This window comes from Schistocerca americana, chromosome 8 (assembly GCF_021461395.2).
Source record: "Schistocerca americana isolate TAMUIC-IGC-003095 chromosome 8, iqSchAmer2.1, whole genome shotgun sequence".
Lineage (NCBI taxonomy): Eukaryota > Metazoa > Arthropoda > Insecta > Orthoptera > Acrididae > Schistocerca > Schistocerca americana.
This window is the reverse complement of record NC_060126.1, coordinates 371547508-371568229: the sequence shown is the minus strand read 5'-3', so window position 1 is coordinate 371568229 and position 20722 is coordinate 371547508. Positions and strand designations below refer to the sequence as shown.

Sequence of the window (20722 nt, the reverse complement as noted above, 5' to 3'; positions counted from 1 at the left end):
TTGGTAAAAGGTTGCAGAGTAAGCTTGATAATTTATGCAGGTTGAAAATTACAGGGGAAGCATACATCCAGTGGATCACGAATTTTGATTATCTTTCATACGACCTAGTACATCATTAGATATAACAAATGCTACTCTTTCTGGGCATTTTTGAGAACAGGTTTATTGAACCTGTTGAATTCTATACCAGAGCACCCTCATCCAGTGATGCCATTAGCACAACTGGATAAATCTACCTATGCAGTGTTCCAGTCTAGTAGATTTCTTTCCCTCATCTTTTACCAAACACTTGTATGACTATAATGAATCGTGTTCCTTTCAAAAGGAACTATGGAGATCGTAGGGCAAGGCATAGAGGTATTATGGGACATTTGTGCTTGCTTTGTAATTTATGCTTTAATAACAAAGTAACAAAAAAAAAGTTATAACAGAATGCTTCTGTATTTTGCTGCTGGAGAGAGAATCGTAGTATGAAGACTGCATAACTCTTCATTCTGTAGTACTGCATCAGTTGACAGCTTTGTTATTCATTCTCATGTTGAAATATGCTTGATTTGCAAAAAAAATTATGTCGCAGTGGCCATTCTTTCTAAGTATTGATGTGGGATTCTGCTGTTGTTATTAAAAATTAAATGTACGTTTCAGAACGTAGTATTCCGAAAATGTGATTGATGTACGTCTATACTGTGTTTTTCATGCATGTATGATGGATAACCATTTGATACATGCATGAGTGAGTGTATCAGTAAATAAACGTTGAGTTGGTTGTTGTTTTGATGTTACCTGCTCATGAATGTGTTGTTGTTGTTATACCTTTACAAAGAAACGTGATTTTTTTGTAGTAATGTGTTTCGTGGAAAATAATAAAAAGGAAAATTAGTAGACTTGAACAGAGTATGGTCAGACTTCTTGCCTGTCAACTTACCTAGATGTACAGACATTGATGGTTGGTGCTCTGGTGTGCAAATCAACAGGCTCATAAAACTTTGAACCTCGATTTCTCTAAAACATTCAAGAAGTGCATTGTACTGCAGCAGCATGAGTTACATCTAAGTATGTATTATTATCATACAAAAGAACAACAAAATGAGTTTGAGATTGAGTTTTTTGTTCATTCATTAGCTTTGAAGTGTGTTTGCTATGTTTGGTTTTTATGAAAATATGAGATTGTGATTGAAGCTGTCGAGTTGCTTATTCAGCTAATGTATGTGTTCAAAAACATCATACTTTGAATGAGCTCAGTGCATATTAAATGAAAATTATGCCCGTATTTAATTACTGGTAAACTAATAGTAAGCAGCAGCTCTTAATTTGAGATACCACTAGAGACTGTGTTGCATTTATGAGACTTTAGTTGTCCTTGTTGGGTAATATGTCTTTATTGTATACAGCTATAATGATTGGTTGCATAAATTCAGTTATAGTTTGTTGTTGAAGGAACACACAGACCAAAGGGCTGTGTGATGGAAATATGTGAAACTTGAAGTCCCTTATTATGGCGTTTGAGGCAGGAGGAGGAAAGTGGAAGTCATTGAGAGATTTTAAAAAATCAGACAGTGGAAACATCCAGGATGAAATAATAATTCAATATTATGAAAAGGAGAGAGTATTGCTCACCATATAATAGAGATGTTGAGTCGTAGGCACAATTAAAAGACCAGTAAATAAGTAAGATTTTGGCCAAGAGGCCTTCTTTTGAGTTAGACAACATATGCACACATTCACGCAAACACAAATCGCACACAGCCCCTGTAAGGTGGTGGTTATGAAAGCTGCACAGGCACAGGACAGTAGAGAAACACGGAGGAGCCTTTATGGATGGAAATTTTTATGGTTGACAAATCAGAGCTTTGTCTGAGTGTAATGTGGTCCTGTATTAAAATGTTTGTCTGGTGTGCATTACTAGCTTAAGTTGCACACACCCTTCCCTCCCCCCCCTCCCTCCCCCACCAAATTGTGAATTACATGCTTAATACTTTATTTACCATTCCAATTTTATGACTTCCATTGTATTTCTCATTCTGTTCCCTGATTTTTAGAAGAAGATACTTGGTCTTACAAACATGAGCTTACTTAAATATCTTATTAATTATCTTTGCTTCACCGTTTGCATTATTAGGATGTTATTTCAATAAGTACTTGCGTTTAATTGATTTTTCATCAATTTATCTAAAAAATTGTTTTACATTTATATTTCTTATTCTCTAACCTATGAGAGAGCATGTGGAACGATGTTTGTGAACAATTTGTCATTGTGAATGATGCTGGGTATGAAATTGTATAATTGTGCTTGAAAAGTGCACAAAAGTTATTTTTTGTTTTAACTCCCCTTGTGTGCTGTTTGGTTAAGCAGAACATTAGTTTCATTGGTTACCAAAGAAATTTGTATAAGCAACAAATGAACTAGGTGCTTTACCAATGTGCTTCTATGCCAAGAATTTCTAATGTTTAGTTTGCAGTGAAGTGGGAATAATTTGTGTAAGAGTTCAAAGCTATTGTCTTTGGTTAAAATTTGTTTCTATCAGTATATTATTTTGGTATAGATTGCATCTGCACTATGCCAGTTTGTTTTCATTTATCATGTACCTTCTGCATGTTGCATTTTGTCTGTTAGTTGTACGCAGCTTACCACTTTTTTTTCTATGCAGAATGTTGATGCAGTAAGTTGTCATCCATTACTTTGGTGTCGTGGTGTTGTCTGATTGGATTGTTTCTTTGTTTGCAGGGTACGTCCGCGGAGCAGGATAACCGCTTTAGTGATAAAGAGAAGAAACTTCTCAAACAGATGAAGTTTGGCGATAGCTTGAGTCGGAAGGTAAGGGAAATGAAGTGTATATTTAGTGTACCCAAAAGCCATTCTCGATAGGAGTTTGATGGTTTTCTTGGAACTAGGAACTCAGTTGTAAATATCTGCACTAATTTTCAAAATAACACCTAGCTTGGATAATTTATCGTGACACGTTAGAAGCAAGATGGAGCCTTAATTATGGGACAAATGATGATGATCTTATGACAGCTGGAGAGACCCTGGTCTCCAGTGTGGTGCTTTACAAGGTACCAATGTTTGTCAGAACTTGGTATCAAATGTTTTATGGGAAGTAGATGCTGAAGTAGGAAAATAGATATCTCGTTTAATCAAATTGTATGTTCAGATTTGCCTTCTGCGCAGGTGCAATGAATAAGCATAGTGCCCATTTTTAATAATAAAATTTCTTTCAGTGAAACAGTCACATGCATTCGGAAATAGCTAAACTGACTAATTTTTGTCTCTTACATTTATTTCATGGAAACAAGATGAAGTGAAACGTTCATTTTGCTCAGTTAATGAATGAGTCGTGGGTGTTTGTATCTTCTGTCACTATTGGTTAAAACTAGGCAGTCCAACCAGTGTAGTCATTAAAGAATTAGTGTGAACACTTGACAGAAACAAATGTTATTTCAAATTTCCTGAAACTACCATTTCAATTGAAATAAATATGACACAGTGGCAAGATTGGTGTTCCATGACAATGCTATTGAGATTATGACTTACCTCTGCATACCAGCATCACCAGTAAACCACGGAGCTTGTGGCATTATCCAATAGGTCATTTACATACAGAAAGCAGAAAATTTTGGTGTCAAGTTTTGTAAATTTTTGGGAGATTTTCCTGTAGTTGCATTCCTATTTTCTGTCAGCTTAATTTTCTACTTTGATTTATTTCTTAGTCTTCTTGGTGTGTGTGTTTTATTAATTGGGAAGAATACAGCTGCCGCTGTAGAAGATTGGAAATAGGAATGCCTGCTACTTTCTGACAATTCCAACATGTGCAAAGTTGATTTTCGAATTAATCCTGAAGATAAAAGTTGCCATGACTTGGAGCAAGTCAAGACTAGGTAGGATGGTCACATGACCTCCAGGAGCTTGTCAGTTAAGTGCAAATGTTTATGTGAAAATATTTACAGCTAAAATAGTAGACATGCTTTACAGTGATTAGTTTGTTAATGGGTAGTGTAATGCCATTTAAATTATAGGGAAGATTATTCGACATTTCATTGGATGTAAACTGATGTTTATACTTTGTTATTGTTGTCACTTATCAGTTGTAACTAGAGGGCAGCCAATTTATACAGGGTGATTCACGAAGATATGCAAATATTTTAATATGATATTCTACAAGTAAAACTAAATAACAAAGTAGATATAAACTTAGATCCGCAAATATTTAGTTACGGCTAATAAAAGATTTTGCTTGAAATTTAGCAACTTTGCTAATATGAAGCCATCACAAAAGTGTACGAGGCTAAAGTAAAGCATGATTCCCATTTATTTTGTTGTTTTGGTCTGGTGAATCTAATAAAACATATTCCAGACATGTCTCTGCAGCAGTTTTCCAGAACATCCGGAGAAGCAAAGAAGTAATTTCGTAAAATTTTTAATTTATTAACTACTTGGCCCAATTTGTTTTTTAAATTCCAGACAATAACGCCAAGTTTTCAACAGAAGTTTTAGAGAATTTAGTTTTGGAAAAATAATGTAATAACTTTAACTGAAATTGTATGAATGTGTCAGGTAACCTGCTTGTAATAATACTGTAGCACATGTGAATTCGTGTTAAACCGGAAAAAACGAAGCTCAGTGTTAAGGAAGTTTTGCACATACAACTTCACAGTACATCCACATAAATGTTCAAAAATACCTCCACAGAGTTCACTGCATTTAGCTGCACGCATATGAACAGATTTTGTTGCTCATTTCAGTTTCACGGGGTTGTTTTTAATTTCATCTATTGCATTTGTAAAGCGAGCAAGTAATGCTTCACGTTTATTGACTTTCTCCTCATAAACTATGTCTTTCATCGATCCCCATACATAAAAATCTATTGGTGTTAAATCAGGTGATCTGGGTGGCCACAGATGTGTAGCACCACAACCAATCCATTTCTGGGGAAAATGTTCGTTTAAATGTGGAGTAATGGCGTTGGTGAAATGTTTAGGTGTGCCGTCATGTTGAAAATACATTTGCAATTGCGTAGTGAGTGGAGCATCTCTGAGCAAGTGGGGCATTTCTTCTTGAAGGAATTGTAAGTACGTCTCGCCAGTCAGATGTGCTGGGAAAATGAATGGTCCAATAAAGTTTGTGTGGATTATACCACACATTTATGCTAAATCATTGCTGGAAATTGCTTTACACTGTTGCATGTGAGTTTGTTTCAGACCATACTTGCTCATTATGTAAATTGTTTATACCATCTCAAGTAAACTGTTCCTCATCAGTAAATAAAATGTATTTGTATAACCGCCGATTGGTATTTAACCAGTTGCACAACTTCAAGGGAAGGGTAGGATCTCCCAAGTGTAAATGATGCACTTTCTGTTTATGGTAAGGATACAGCTTATTGTACTTCAGTGTACGCTATACCTTAGGTTGTGAAATGCCTAACCATTGAGAGATACGTTGTGTACTGGCACCAGGGCTAAGTTCTGCAGCATACATAATATCCTCATCATCTTCACATATCAAGTGCTCATACTGATTATGAACGCTAGGTAGAGAACTTGTCTCTCGTAACATTCGAAATACTCCACTATTGGTTCGTGCATTTGGAATCCTCTGAGTTGATTATGTACACAATATTTGTTAACTGCAGCTGTAACATTACAATCACATTTGCCATAAATAAACACCATATTGGCATGTTCCACTGTTGTAAATTTGAAAGGCATCCCTATTTCATAAATAATCTACAAACTATAACAGTTACAAGTGGATTCACTTAAATACACTGTTGTTATCATGTTCTTTCACTGAACAGTACAGAAAACTACTTGTTTAAAGGTTAGGAAATGACTGAAACAACTCGCTAATGGTCACCAACAATAACATAAATGTTTCTACATTCTTAATCAAAAGTAAACAAATTTACTTGTATAATAATCTTTGCTTCTCTGGATGTTCTGGAAAACTACTGCAGATACACGTCTGGGACATGTTTTATTAGATTCACCAGACCAATAACAACAAAATAAGTGGAAATCATGCTGTACCTTAAGCTCGTACAGTTTTGCGATGGTTTCATATTAGCGAAGTTCCTAAATTTCATACAAAATCTATTATTAGCCATAATTCAAATGTTTGTGGATCTGTGATATATTAACTATTTTCTTTAGTTTTACTTGTAGAATAACATATTAAAATATTTGCATATGTTCGTGAATCGTCCTGTATAGTGACAAAATAGTTTCATTTTGTAATTGAAATTTTTAGAACTGGAAGTTTTTGCTCTAACCAGTTATTTTCCAGCTGTGAAACAAATTCTGTAGTTAAGTTTAATGTTTTGTTATTGAGTGAAATTATTGCATACATTTTAATCAGATACCAACTAAATTTGATATATGTTGCTAGAGGTTGTTACAAACAAGTATTGTTAGATGGCAGAAACCACTAATTCACTATTTCTCAGATTCACTACTTTTTTTTACTCAAGAACAGAGTGAGTATAGCAATTTTTGCAGTTTCCCCAATTATCTTTTAAATGAGGTTTTCAAATCCCTATTTCTGGGATGAAATAATGTGGATTGCTGGATCAAACAAGTCCTGGGGCTGAAGATGACACCAGCAACAACATTTATGTATATCCACCAGCTGCGACATAGTTGTGTGTACAAACAGTGATCCAATACTGTCAAATTTTTTCTATTACAGTCTTTGATCACAATGTCAATTCTTTTGACTATGACCGGTTCCAGTCCATAATGACCATCCTCAGATCTTTTCTACACCATGTCCTAAAGTGATAAGGCCATAATGGCAACGTCAAAACATATAATCAGCACAGCATCCTCACATGTTTTCGTATGTTTTGACATTGCCATTATGGCCTTATCACTTTAGGATATGGTGTAGAAAAGATATGTGGATGGTCATTACGGACTGAAACCATATATTCCTAGAGTCATCACTTGAAGCTGGTCTATGAAAATTTGTTAGTAAACTTTTTTGTGATAGGCATAAATTATCTTCAGGAGTCTGCCAGTTCAGTTTCATCAACATCGCTGTAACAATCTCCCGTGGTTCAAACCGACCTGTGACAATTTGGGCTGCCTTTTTCTGTATACATTCAATATAAAGCTATGTCGCTGCAGTTACGTGCATCATTTGGTTCACTGTCATCAATCATCCTCCATAAAGTCCCGACTTGGCCCCATCCAATTTTCATGTTTTTCCAAAACTTAAAGGACGCCTTTGAGATTTTCATTTTGATGGCGATGAAGCAGTGCAAGCAGAGGTGACGTTATATCTATCAACAAATTGGAATGATTCAACAGTGACGGTATCAACAAACTGTGCTCTCATTAGGAGAAGTGTGTTCATCATCAGGGTGACTGAATAAAGATATAGGAAGTTGATAACTTTTAAATAAAAAAGCTTTGAGAGATTTCATAAAAGAATTTCAGATTACTACTTTTCAGCAAGCTCACATACATTGTAAAAAGTAACGGTCCTACAACTCACCCATGGAGTCCACACGAGCTTTTTCTAAGTAGCTTCTTCTAAGGGCTACATTGAAAGACCGATTGTATAAACATCATTGATTGGAAGTCAGTTTCGACCTTAGTCCAGAAATTGAACTCAATTCAGGAAACTGCTGTATTGCATAACACTAAACTTAGATCCAGTGAAGGAGATGGCACTGATTAAGTTACGAAGAAAATTGCTTGGTAACATCGCTAAAATTGACTATCAACACAGTTATTCTGCTTTGACCACAAATATTATTGATACTTCACAGGTACATAGTATTTATTATTAATGGTACCGTCTTATAAAACATGCAGGAAAGTAAACAGAAAAAGAGCAGTCTTCAAACTGCATCCCAGCCAAAAAAGATTTGTTGGTGGAAATTGTGTTGGGGCAGTTAAAAAAAAAGTTACTGCGGCCAACAAAAAAGAGGCTTGGAAATTAGTTGTTCTTGATCTCAGTTTGCAGTACAACGGGAACAAATCATGATTTGAAATGTTTGAAAATGTATTATGACAAAGGACCAAGATAGCTTTCACACGTGACTGTGTGTACTTTCAGAACACCTTCAAGTATTACATTTCATCTCTATGTAATTACATGTGCTGAAACCAGTGCCAAAACTTTTCGCAGTTGAAATTCATAAAACTGGAAGTGGTAATTTAGTCAGACCTGCTGTTACAAAAACTGGGCAGAACCTAATTGCAGTTCTGAAACCACAATTTATTCTTATTTCCAACCTCTATGACAACAGTGCAGATTATCATCCGAAGGTGTGTGGTTGTTTTGAACACATTATAATACAATTGTGTAATTTTTTGAAACAAATTTGCTATGTGAAAGGTAGTTAAAAATATTATTCATTACATTTCTGTCGATTTCATGTTCTGATGCAGGTAAAAATAACACCGAACGTTGCTCTTCATTCACGTCAGTAAATGAGTAGGTAATCATAATGTCAAATGAATATATTGTTCTCCTTGAAGGCGAAGAAAAGTGTGTTCGCATTGTGTTGTTAAGGCAATATTGTAATTTAACAGTGACAGCAGTACGTCCCGTATTTTGAATTAAAAATAACCTCTAATTACAAGTAGATGTGCAATGCACAAACCAGGAGTCTGGTACTGAATCCTAGGGGTTAGAATCATTTCCCAAAAACAAAAGAATATAAATCCTTTTCGACGTGAAAATCAATTTTACGAAAGAAGCCTTGAGTGCAAATAAAAAAAGTTTCACTTGGGGAACATGAAATAAGAATGGTAACACTGAAGGTACAATGAGAAATCAAAGCACTGAACCAGAGAGAATGCAAGAGAATAAATGCTTCACGATTTAGTTTCATTGCTGAATCATAAACTTAAAACAACTCAGTATTTTGCAAAAGCATTGCCAAAGGTTGAAAAAAAGTGGCAAGTGGAGAAAGAGTTTTCCACAACTGATGTGGAATTGACTCTGAGATTAACCGGACTGCACTGCAGTACATTTCACTGAGCTTCCGCCTGATAGTTACAAACTGACTTACATACACTGAGGTAACAAGAGCATGGGATAGCGATAGGCATCTATAAGGGTGGCACTGTATTGCGTATGCATGGTATAAAAGGACAGTGCATTGGTGGAATAGTCATTTTTACACAAGCGGTTAATGTGAAAAAGTTTCTGACGTGATTAGGGCCACATGACAGGAATTAAGACTCTGAAGATAGAATAGTAGTTGGAGTTACACACTTGGGACATCTCATTTTAGAAATCACTAGATAATTAAATGTTCCAAGATGTCAGGAATACCAAATTTAAAGCATTACCTCTCACCAAGGACAATGCGGCATCCAATGGCCTTTACTTAATGACAAAGAGCAGCGGTGTTTCCGTAGAGTTGTCGTTGCTTACAGATGAGCAACACTGCATAAAATAACCACGGAAGTCAATGTGGGACATACACGAATGTTTCAGTTGGGACAGTGCGATGAAATTTTACGTTAATGGGCTGTGGCAGCAGACGACTGACAAGAGTGTCTTTGCTAACAGCGTAACACCGCCTATGGTACCTCAGCTGGGCTTGTGACCATATCATTTGGACTCTCGGCAACTGGAAAACCATATCCTGGTCAGATTCGACCCGATTTCAGTTGGTAAGAGCTGATAGTGCAGACCCCATGAAGCTATGGACCCAAGTTGTCAAAAAGGCACTGTGCGCACTGGTGGTTGTTCCATAATGATGTGGGCTGTGTTTATATGGAGATCCTCTGGTCCAATTGAACTGATCATTAACAAAAATGTTCAGCTACTTCGAGGCCATTTGCAGCCATTCATGGACTTCATATTCCCAAGCAACGATGAAATTTTTACAGGTGACAATGTGCCATGCCACTGAGTCACAGTTATCCATGATTCATTTATTTGAAGAACATTCTGGGCAATTTGAGTGAATGGTTTGGTCACGCAGATCGCCTGACCTGAATCCCATCAAACACTTATGGGACATAATCAAGAGGTCAGTTGAGCACAAAATCTTGCACTGACAACACTTCAGCGATTATGGACAGCTGCAGAGGCGGCATGGCTCAGTATTTCTGCAGGGGACTTCCAACTACTTGAGTCCATGCCACATCAAGTTGCTGCACTGTGCTTGGTAAAAGAAGAGCCATTGCAGTATTAGGAGGTATCCCATGACTTTAGTCAATGTAGCAGTGTAAGTACTTCTTTTGTTGTGAAGATTTTAATATGAACTTACCGATATTTGAGCGTAGAAAATGTGTTTGTAAGTGGTTCATTTGTTATTGTCTCTGTTAGACTCCTTTTTTTTTCCATTGCAACTATTTTGAGTTTCCCTCTCTTACTCAACTGCTAACTGTATAAAATGCCTTAACACATTCCATTTGGGCCATAGTTACTACTGCAGTCCCCCAGAAGTAGTAAACTTTTTTGACCTCGTTGCATTGCATGTGAAGGAGAAAAGCAGATAACAGCTGGTTTCAAAACCATTGTCAATTTCGGAACCAGATTGTTCATGTGGCCCCAGAACTTTTTCATCAAACTGTCCCCCATTTTACAACTAACTTCTGTGATCAGACAGCTACGGAAGCACATGGTAATAACAAATTCGCGGGTACTGATCATGCCTGTAATATGTTTTCCAAGTCACCTAATGGCTCTGTGAATTACTAAAAGATCAAACTACTGGCTTTGAGCCATCACTGCTCAGAAATAAGCCATCACTGCTCAGAAATAATGGTTCATGAAGTAATGATCAGAAAGACTGCACTTAAGAGATTCTTTACCAACTGACTGTTAGAGAACAACACACCCGCAATTTCTATGGGCAGTGTCCAGAATGTGTTAATTGATCACACATTAATTAAGAGACATTTTCAAGAATTGTTAAAGAGATCAGTTACTATCTGCAGTCATCACTTACATAGCTGATTATTTCTTAATCCAACTTCACTGCTTGAAAAACTTATTTCAGATTTCTGCCACTTGGGAATGGCGTACTCGGGTACTTACTAAACATTTTCTTGTGTTTATAACAACTTCTCTTTCGCTCCTTTCTATTTTGTACTGGCATAAAAAGCATTTTTTGTATTAGAACTAAGTTGTGAACTGATGACTTTTTTTCTGTGTTAAAGTTAAATGCTTTAAACAATCGGTCATGAGTGTGATACCTCTGTTATTAACAATCCTCTGCGTTATAATTTCTGTCCACTTTTCTACCCAATCACTTGATACTCCATATGCTCACATTTCATTCGTTATCAGTGCTGAACTGTATTAAACATTTTTGATATGTCAAGGAATACTGAATCAATCAGGGTGCCAGTACCTGCTTCCTTCTAATGAGATGCAAGACAGAGTCACAGAACAGGATATCATTATTGAACTGAATGGAAGGGCTGTAAATGAATCACAGGTAGCAAATATATTTAATAATGATTTCATAAATTCAGTAGAAAGTTGAAGACAGATACCACAACAGTTTGTTGAAGCAACTCTCGTAAAATTCAGCCATATGAATGTATCACTAGCTTTTCCACGTGAAATTAAGGAAATTATGTTTTCTCTTAAAAATAAAAGCTTACCTGATTTTCATGGTGTTTCCAAAAGAGAACAAAATACTTATTCCCGTATAATAAATGCTGTTTTATCTAAAATTTGTAATGCGTCACTAACTCAGCCATTTTTCCAGAGAGACTGCAATACGCCATCGTCAAATCACACTTTAAGAAAGTTGGTAGGAAGGATGTCAATATCTACTGACCTGTTTCATGGTTGACATCATTTTACAAAAATTTTTGAGGGGAAGATGAATTGTATAATATCATCTTGCCTGAGCAACAGTATCATCGTCAGTGAATCATAGTTTTGATTTCAGAAGAATTGCTCTACTGAGAATGCCATTTACATGTTCACTCTTCAAATTTTACAAGCATTAAATATTAAAATTGCACTGGTTGGTATTTTCTGTGATCTATCTAAAGCATTTGATTGTATGAATCGCAGAATTCTTGTCCATAAATTGAAGTTTTATGGAATTGATAGTGTAGCCGGCCAGGAGATAACGTCATATTTAATCATAAGAATGTGGAAAGTTGTATCTAGTAATTCAACCAATGTAGTCTGGAAATGTTGTTCTGATTGGGGAGAAATCATGTGTGGGTTTCCGCAAGGCTCATTCTTAGGTCTGCTGTTTTTTTTCTCATGTATGTAAACCATCTTCCATTTAATGTACAACAGGCAGAATTAGTTAATGCAAATGTTGAAAACACCAATTATGTAGAAGAATATCTATTATGGTAACATGTAAAAGAAGGTTGGTAAGAATTATTAACTCACATCTATATATCTAATAATAAATAAAAAACTTACTAAATTCACATGCAGTCATATTTACAAATTAATTTGCAATGTGACTGTCAAATGACTCGTCCCACTTAATTACGATTCATTGTGCAAATGGTCGATGGAACATAAAACTAACTGATCAGGAAAGAAAAAAAGGGTTATATTGTATGGCCAATTTCGATATTACAGTGTGTGGCTATTTTCTGCCCATTTCGAGACACTTTTAGTTCCTTACAGCTTGGTTTTTAGTACAGTATGTTCCATACTTTTGTCCTATTTCTTTATCTTTCAGTATTAAGATGAAAATATACCGACAAATTGTTTGTTGATGTAACAAGTCACTTCTGTTTATATTATTAGAAATGCATTTATAATAAACCCAGTAAATCTAATCACGTAAAGAAAAAACACTTCGTAAGCATATACTGTTCATAGTTTTCAAAAGGAAGCATTGTCATAACTTCAGAGTTCCCTTCTGAGATTTTATGCTCTAGATCCCAACACTTCAGTATATATTGTGAAAAAAGCCACTTGAAATCTGAATTTGAACATGGAGGACACATTGCCTTCAGCACAAAACTAGATTTTTCACAGTGTCCACATGTCTTGTTGAGATGAAAAATTTCTTTTTCCATCAGTTTACGAAGGTAGACTCCTGTCATTTTAGGTACACATACCAAACTTTTTGCTGTCTCAGCATTAATAGATTTCATTATCATTGTATGGTTCAAATAAGAGCCTAGAGATGTGAAAACAGATTGCATAAATTTGTTGCAATAAAAAATTTTAGTCTAATTTCAAGGTTCTACTTGTACCTTTGTATTTCGTTCATCTCTGTCCAGCATATTCATCCCGTCATGTTTCTTGAAAGCTGGGTGATCTAATCTTAAAAAATTGGTTTTCCCCATAATAATAAAACTGTCTTTATACATGTTGAATAAAAAACAATGAGGTTTAGAGAGATTTTTAATACAGTTCGTAGATTAAACTGTGTATTTTTGTAGTACACAGCTACAAATATGAAGATCACCAAATATCACACAAATCTGCATCACTGCTGGTGTGTTTGCTCCTATCAGCCAGTCACAGCACATTACATGTGACATTATGCATATGTGTATCTGATAGTAAAACAGAACAATGACAACGTTTTTTTCTATATTTATTCAATACTTCTTTATTACTCTGTGAAGGAAGTTTGTGGTTGCAGTGGTCCTTTGTGTAAACTAGGGTCTAGCTTGAGTTCAAAGGTGATCATCAAATGCCATGTTGATTTGTGTGTTTGCAAACCTATAATATTGTATTTAGCGGTTTTTTTCCCCACACCGTAACCATAATACAGACCTAATCTGAAAAGACCTCCTGAATGCAGAGTAGTGTTGTTTATACATACGTAGAATATTGCAGAATATGCAAACATTAGTCTCAAGAACCTTCCGGAAGTGATCAATTCATCTGTCAAAAATGTGACATTTTTTGTTAGATTGATTGTGCAAGAGTCATGAAACAATACATTGGTGACTATATGAAATTTTTGGGAGTGTGTGGTATTTTTGTTTCATGAGGAAAGGATGAATCAGCTGACTGTGGAGATCGCGTGATGGCATGCGAGAGAAGCTACAGTGCTGAGGTTAGGGAAATGTAGTAAATGAATAATAACTGTGGTAGTTTTAATTGCAAAAAAAAAGATTGACCTGTTAGTTAGTAGTGCTTATTGATGTGCATCATCTGAGCTAGTAACATGTTCTATTACTTAAGTAATTAACCTCTGAGAGATTTTAATTGGACAATTGATTAAGATCAGGATATTTTATAGACTGAGGCAATTACATACCAGCAAGGTGGTATGCTTTGACAGACATATAAACATGTCACAGACAACTTTTAGAGTATAATCTTTGTTTTCATTATTTTAGTTAATTGTTTATTATTTTGCACAATTTTGCCTTTAGTTCAAAAACCATTAGTTACATTCATTCTGATTCCAGCAGATGAATTCCAACAAGAAAGAGATGTCCAACGTGTTTGTACAATAATTATTCAAGCCACTGGGAGCATAAACTGAATTTGATCACCGCATCTAAAATATGTATTTGTTTAATCTATGGGTAAATTTTTATGAAGAACCAAGTGTAATACATAATTTTATTCATATGTTCAGTATGCATTTAATTGTGCATCCCAATACAAGATTTTATTACTGTATAAAGAATTGTAAATAAGGCTGTTAATTGCTCTAAGTCATTAGGTGAGGTAGATACATGGAATTTACAGAGAAATAGGTGCCAAACTTACAAAAGGTGGTCATCTTACCTTGATCGTACTTCTAGAGGGAGTTGTAGAGGCAACACCTATGTCGGTTTGTGCGGTGGTCTAGCCACGCACATTTGGGCGCTTGAGCTAGTTAGATACACTTCACTCTGTAACTGAATTTAATAGCAAGTCTACATTCAGAATGTGTGAAAAAGGAGAATACACTTCATTATTGAATAAACAGTTTTTAGTAGGGGAACTTCACATAGACTCAACCAAAGATTATTTAAATCTGATTAATAAATCAGAAAGAATTTTATTATTTTTATTAATTAACAAAACTTATATAATAACAATCTGCAGAAAAAGTCACATGAGTACTAGTCAAGATGTCAGATCAGTATCGTTCCCTTACCATTAAGAAGACAAATAAAAAACACTTGTTACTGTTTGCATATTGTTTTGGGAAGCCTAATTTCCAGAAAAGTGTGTTAAACATCAGTAACATTTAAACATTTTTAACTTACAGGTTGATATGTCCAAAGTAAAGCTGGAAGTAATAAAACCCTGGATAGCTCAGAAGATAACAAGTCTCCTAGGAATAGAAGATGATGTTGTTGTGGAATTTGTTTTCAACCAGTTGGAGCTAAAGGTAATGGTCCAGATGGTTTGTCCCAAATTATATAATAAGTCTGTTTAGTGTTGACTTTGTAGTTGCTATTGTAATATCTTGATGGGGATATCGTTTTGTGAAAACTGTGGTTGGAGAGTTTGCACTTTAATAATTTTAAGGTGTTTTTTTAAAATGGAATTACTACTGTGGCATAACTGCAGCAGCGTTTAGTTTGGCTATATTGCATATATGATTTGTTTTGCTGAAAATCAGTAATTTGTAAGATGTTTTGTTGGAGATTCATGCAACATTTTTAAAATTTGTTTCGTGCAAACTGCTGTTAACCACCAACATTTAATTTGGAATTTTTGCTGAAAATGCTGGTGGTTGTATGAATTTCTAATAAGGCTTGGAATGTAAAAGCAAATGGGGGTAAATATTAGTGCTTAAAAATCAGCATAGAAGTACAGTAAAGTAAAAAAACTGATTGTTGCCGGTTTCTTCCGCCCAATTAGACAGTTACGTTGTAAACTTGTCCCATCACCTCACCTCTGTTGGAGTGCGAATTCGCTCGGTTCGCTTGTGATCGGGCTGTCGGCTTCTCCTCTCCTTCTCAATTAGCTGACTGCTCCTGCTCTGCTGACATCCGGGCAGGGGTTGTCAGGGTTCAGTACAAAATGAAAAGGTTGGTACACTACATTGAAACCTCTCTTAAAACTGTAATAATTAAGATCCCATCTTGTGAATGTGAGCAAAAAGTGTGTATCATGTACATGGTAATTTCCATGAAAATTAACAGAAGAAAACGCAAATTTTACATTAGTTACGTTTTAGTGAAAAAATTGTCCACCTCACTATGTGCATACTATGAAAATTTTCGACTCACTGGTGTATCGAGTTGGGCAGACAGAAGGATTTTTGAGTTCTCCATCCTTAATATTCCTTGAGCATTAGCTGTTAATATTTGATCCCGTACTATCACATTCATTTTCAGGCTGCAGTCTTTATAGTGCTTATCGTGTAACTTGATTTTCCCCCCTTTTCGTGTGTGTGTGTGTGTGTGTGTGTGTGTGTGTGTGTGTGTGTGTGTATGTGTTTGCTTGCTTTTAGTTAAAAATTATGCTGTAATTGTTACTAGGAAAGATTTCATGTAACTTTAAAGTATTTTTCATCAAATACCTGTGTTACTGTGATAGAACCAAGTATGTTCTGATGTGCTGTTTTGTAGCATTAATGTAACATTACACTTACACGCACTGTGCAGTTTGTAGGCCACCCAATACAGCTATCTGATAATTCTCTATAAACTATCTAGTGTTAAAAACTATACTTGCTGCTATGTGGCTATTTCAAAATACAGAAACTACCTCATTCAGGCTTTTCATTTTTAAATTTCAGTGAAGTAAAGTAACAACACATATGACATTTCTACCTTGTCAAAACTTAAAGGTTTTTGATAATTCTTTATGAAATTTTTGTGGTCCTGAATAGTATCTAACAAATCTTTTAGATGATTTAAAATTTTTCTTTTATCGTGAGCTGTGTGGAAAACATTTTGATTGATTGTTTTGTTCACATTAATGTTGTGATTTTAATTACATTTATTGTGCTGTACCTTGACTAAAAGTACCATTAATTATTAGCCTTTGTGCAGTTCCCAAACAAAGAAGTAAAAGAGGCGAAGGTAATGTTTCAGCTGTAATGCTATATCCAGTATGTTGTAAATTGCTCTTCTTCCATTTGTAATAATGGTTTGCTCTGTCAAGTGTGTATAATATCCTTGGTGTATTAGGATTCTTTGAAATGCTATCCTCAGTTGTGTTCCAGACTTTCATGATGAGGGAATACATCTTGGATGAATAGTTGATGGCAAAATTTATTTTTTTGTGCACATTTGTTCTAACCGTTTCTACTTAACCCTTTAATCTGGATAGAACAGTCTAGTTTTGTATATTGTCATGTATCATAACCATGGTAGTCTGTGATCCAAACTTACTGTACAAAAGATTTAAATCTTTTGTGATTTTATAGTAAAATGGGGTGCTGTTTTTGATGCTGTTAGTGTAACTAAGAGCTGTAGTAGTACAACAAGCTCTTTGAAAAAACTTCTCTTATTTGAGAGCAATGGGGATCATTTTTCTGCCCGTACAAGTGGAGGTTGTTATAATAAATCAAAAACCACTTTAAGTGAATACCAAGATGTTTGCTTCAAAAAGTTAGTGGCAGATTTTCTGTTACATCCTTGTCCGGTACGATGAATTACTTTCCTTCATTGATCTAATTTCATGTAGTAAGCATAAATGTTTCCATCAGCCAAGCAAAATTTGGTTATTGTTTTGGATATAAGTTATTTTTTATACATTTGAAAATTAAGATTGGTTATAAATCAGTAGTTTCCAGTATGAGTCTGAAGGAAAAAAATGTGATTTCTTTTAGATGTTTAGTTTACAATCCTGTCTTGAGGAAATTTTGTGGGTAGGTTCCTGAATCGCAATACATCTCTCCAAAACACAGCAGCAGTTATTTCCATCTGTTGTTTGTATTTTGTCAGGCATTGTGTCTGGCTTTACACAGTTGTATTAAAAATGGTTAATGTTGCTTGGATTTGTGTTCAGTGCATCACAAATGGCTTAAGAACTTGAAAACACAGTTAAAAACGCGCAGATCAGTTTTTTTATTGTAATTTGATTAGTTAAAAACATGCAGATCAATTTTGTATTGTAACTTGGCTCACATGGCTCAAGGAATGCTAGCCTGTTTTTCTAATTTTTCATGATAAGTTTATAAAAATAAATTTATAGCAGTATTGTGATGGCAGTACATCAGTGGCACAAATGTTAGTAAATATAGGTCATGTCACTGCCATGTGCCAAATCTAAAGCCTCATTTGATATCTGCAACAGTATGTGTAATTTTTCTTGTCATCCTCTTCGTTCAAAAGAAATTGAGTTATGTGTTTAGGGTATGGTTTGTCATGTTTATGGCAGTGATCTCATACTGTCGTTCAATTCAGTCTTCTAGCAGAAGAGGAACCATACGAAGTCTGGAGCCCTTGCTAAGACGAGATGTGGCAGGTGGTATAAAGAATTCTCTCAGCAGTAGAAGCCGGTATTTTCAAAGCAAAGTGCCATTTGTTGAACCAAGTACTGAAACTCAAATAAGAGATTTACAGTGTCGTGTAAATTGCTGTGCTGGTTTTGAAAACAGCGATGTCTTCTAACAAATCTGATAAGAAATATAATACATTTGCACTGTTTTCCACGCTAACTTATGTATTTTCTGTTGTATATGTGGCAAAGGAAAAGATGAACTCTTATCCAATAGAAAAACCATATCTGGCATATTTTGCAATTACAAACTGGCAGCTTTATTACCCATGTGCATTTTGTAAGATTTTTTATAATTCAGCCTTGATTGAAATAGTCTAAGCTAAATGGTTTGGTAGCGGTAATTTGGTTCAACATCTGGCACATTTTACTTTTTTGCTCAGATATTTTTAAGTTATTTCAAGTTGCTACTTTGAAAAGTACTCATAAGTTACTTCAGTATTGAAAATTACATGTACACACAAGCTGATGGCATAATGAAAAGTATTTAATAAAAAAATGTCGTGAGGGGGGGGGGGGGGGGAGTGTTTTGTTGACAACGTGTTAATTTATCTCTGTTAAGAGAAATTATCAGTTACTTAAGAACTGAGTGTATGTATTATTACTGCAGGCTTTTTGCAGTTATCAAACATTTCCTGCTTTTGTGTACAACACTCCTTGTAAAGTACTGCCAAAACAAGTCACAATAAGGGAGGGGTTATCATAATTTCACTCAATCACTGCATTATCTAGCACAGTTTTCTCTTCTGTTTGTTAACATTTCCAAAGGCATTAACAATCATAAAAAATAGTAGTAAAAAACGATTAAAAAAATGAAATCATAACACAAGGTATCGGAAATGCCAAAGCATTGTGAAGAATTAGAATTAAATTTGTAGCAGTAATAAATTATTAGCCATGTTTTGTTACATTTGTTTTGTCATTGTTAAATAGCTTCTCACAAACCAGTGGTGCTTCTGTACATATACAGTGAAGCCTCACTTTTAAAGGGACTTCAGAAAAATGGTGTAAAATGACATTTTAATCTGTAAAAGTTATACATAAGATATCCCTTTGCAGTTTTGCACTTCATGTATGATATATGTGCATAATAGACATCAAAGTACTTTGTCAGGGACTTGTTTATTATATAATGAAGGTTTATTATCTAATAAAAACTACTGATGTAACTGGAACAGGTAACTGTCTGGGAAGTAGAAAAATCATAATCATTGTTTTTGGAAAGCCTTGCAGCTGTCATTCATTATTTAAATAATGAAACACTGCACCAATTACATATTTTTTCATGCTTAGAATGATGCGTTTCGAGAATTTTTTCTCATTGTCAAGTGCAAATATTTACAAACATATTTTGTGCAGTATTTGCATATGTGTTGTTCCTCATCTCTTGGACGGTTGTCTTTTTGAGGTTGCCAGGTACTGCGCCTCGTTGGTTATGTTGAAAACCACACGCACACAAACTATCCTCACAATGTTTGTTTGTGTAACATCAAAAAAATTTGTACGTAGATATTGCACTTGACAACGAGAATTAGTTCTCGAAACACATTTTGCCCAACATGAAAAAATATGTAAGTTGCACTGTATTTAAACCAAAAACATTGAGCAATGCAGAGTGAGTGCAGGCGCAAAAAGTGACCAAACAACAAACCATGGCAAATATGCTTTGACGGGGGTGTCATGACGTTCACAACAATGACAAAACGGCGCATGCGCAGTAGAGACAGTTTGGTAATGGTTGCGGTTGGTCATGATATCTTTATTCGAACGAACCTAGTTACTCTCAGCCACCACACAGAGCAGAGCCTGGCAGCGGCAGGAGACACGGCATGAATTGTTCCAACTTTTACCAGTTTGCTGGATCAGATCTGCTGAGTAGAGCACCCTGGTGTCAAGAAACTTAACCATATAACATTTGTAAACACTACTTGATGGCAGCACCATGCCGGCATATGTTTTACTTCAATTATTCTTCACTAACATTTTTTCATGATGCATAAATGGCTGGAAAATTATATGTTGACACAGAAGTCGGGTGTGAATTAACATTGTGTGTATAGGTAATTTGTCGGGAGCAATAAAAAATAATGTAAACCCCAGGAAAATGTTATTTCTGGGAACGTAAAAGTGGGGTTTTACTGTATTCCTATGTTGCCAAGGTGTGGTTCTCTGGCTTTGTGTTTATTTTTCCTGTGGATACAGTGACAAAAACATTTTCATAGGCATTGCGTGGCACAGTGATGTTCCAAATTTTTTTCTCAAGAACTAATTTTTGTATTCAACACATTAATGTAGAGAAGGAATTGCGCTAATGATTGATCCATATGTTAGCAGGTTGCATTAACTCCAATGTTGTTGTCTTTGATAAATATAATGAACGAAGGAAAGAGTGACATTGAGATTGCT

General features: G+C 35.2%; 1 protein-coding gene across 7 annotated transcripts in view; it reads left to right on the top strand.

Moving 5' to 3' along the window:
• The window catches only part of LOC124544845 (serine/arginine repetitive matrix protein 1), a 145038-nt gene that overhangs the window by 4988 nt on the left and 119328 nt on the right, over positions 1 to 20722 (top strand). For 5 of the 7 annotated variants that reach the window (XM_047123556.1, XM_047123554.1, XM_047123555.1 and 2 more), the window contains exons 2-3: positions 2726 to 2815; positions 15126 to 15248. In XM_047123556.1, the coding sequence (XP_046979512.1) occupies positions 2726 to 2815; positions 15126 to 15248 (213 nt within the window). Of the gene's footprint in view, positions 1 to 2725; positions 2816 to 15125; positions 15249 to 15739; positions 15895 to 18222; positions 18284 to 20722 lie in introns of those variants that run through there. The other 2 variants (XM_047123557.1, XM_047123558.1) reach the window with 2 other exon arrangements.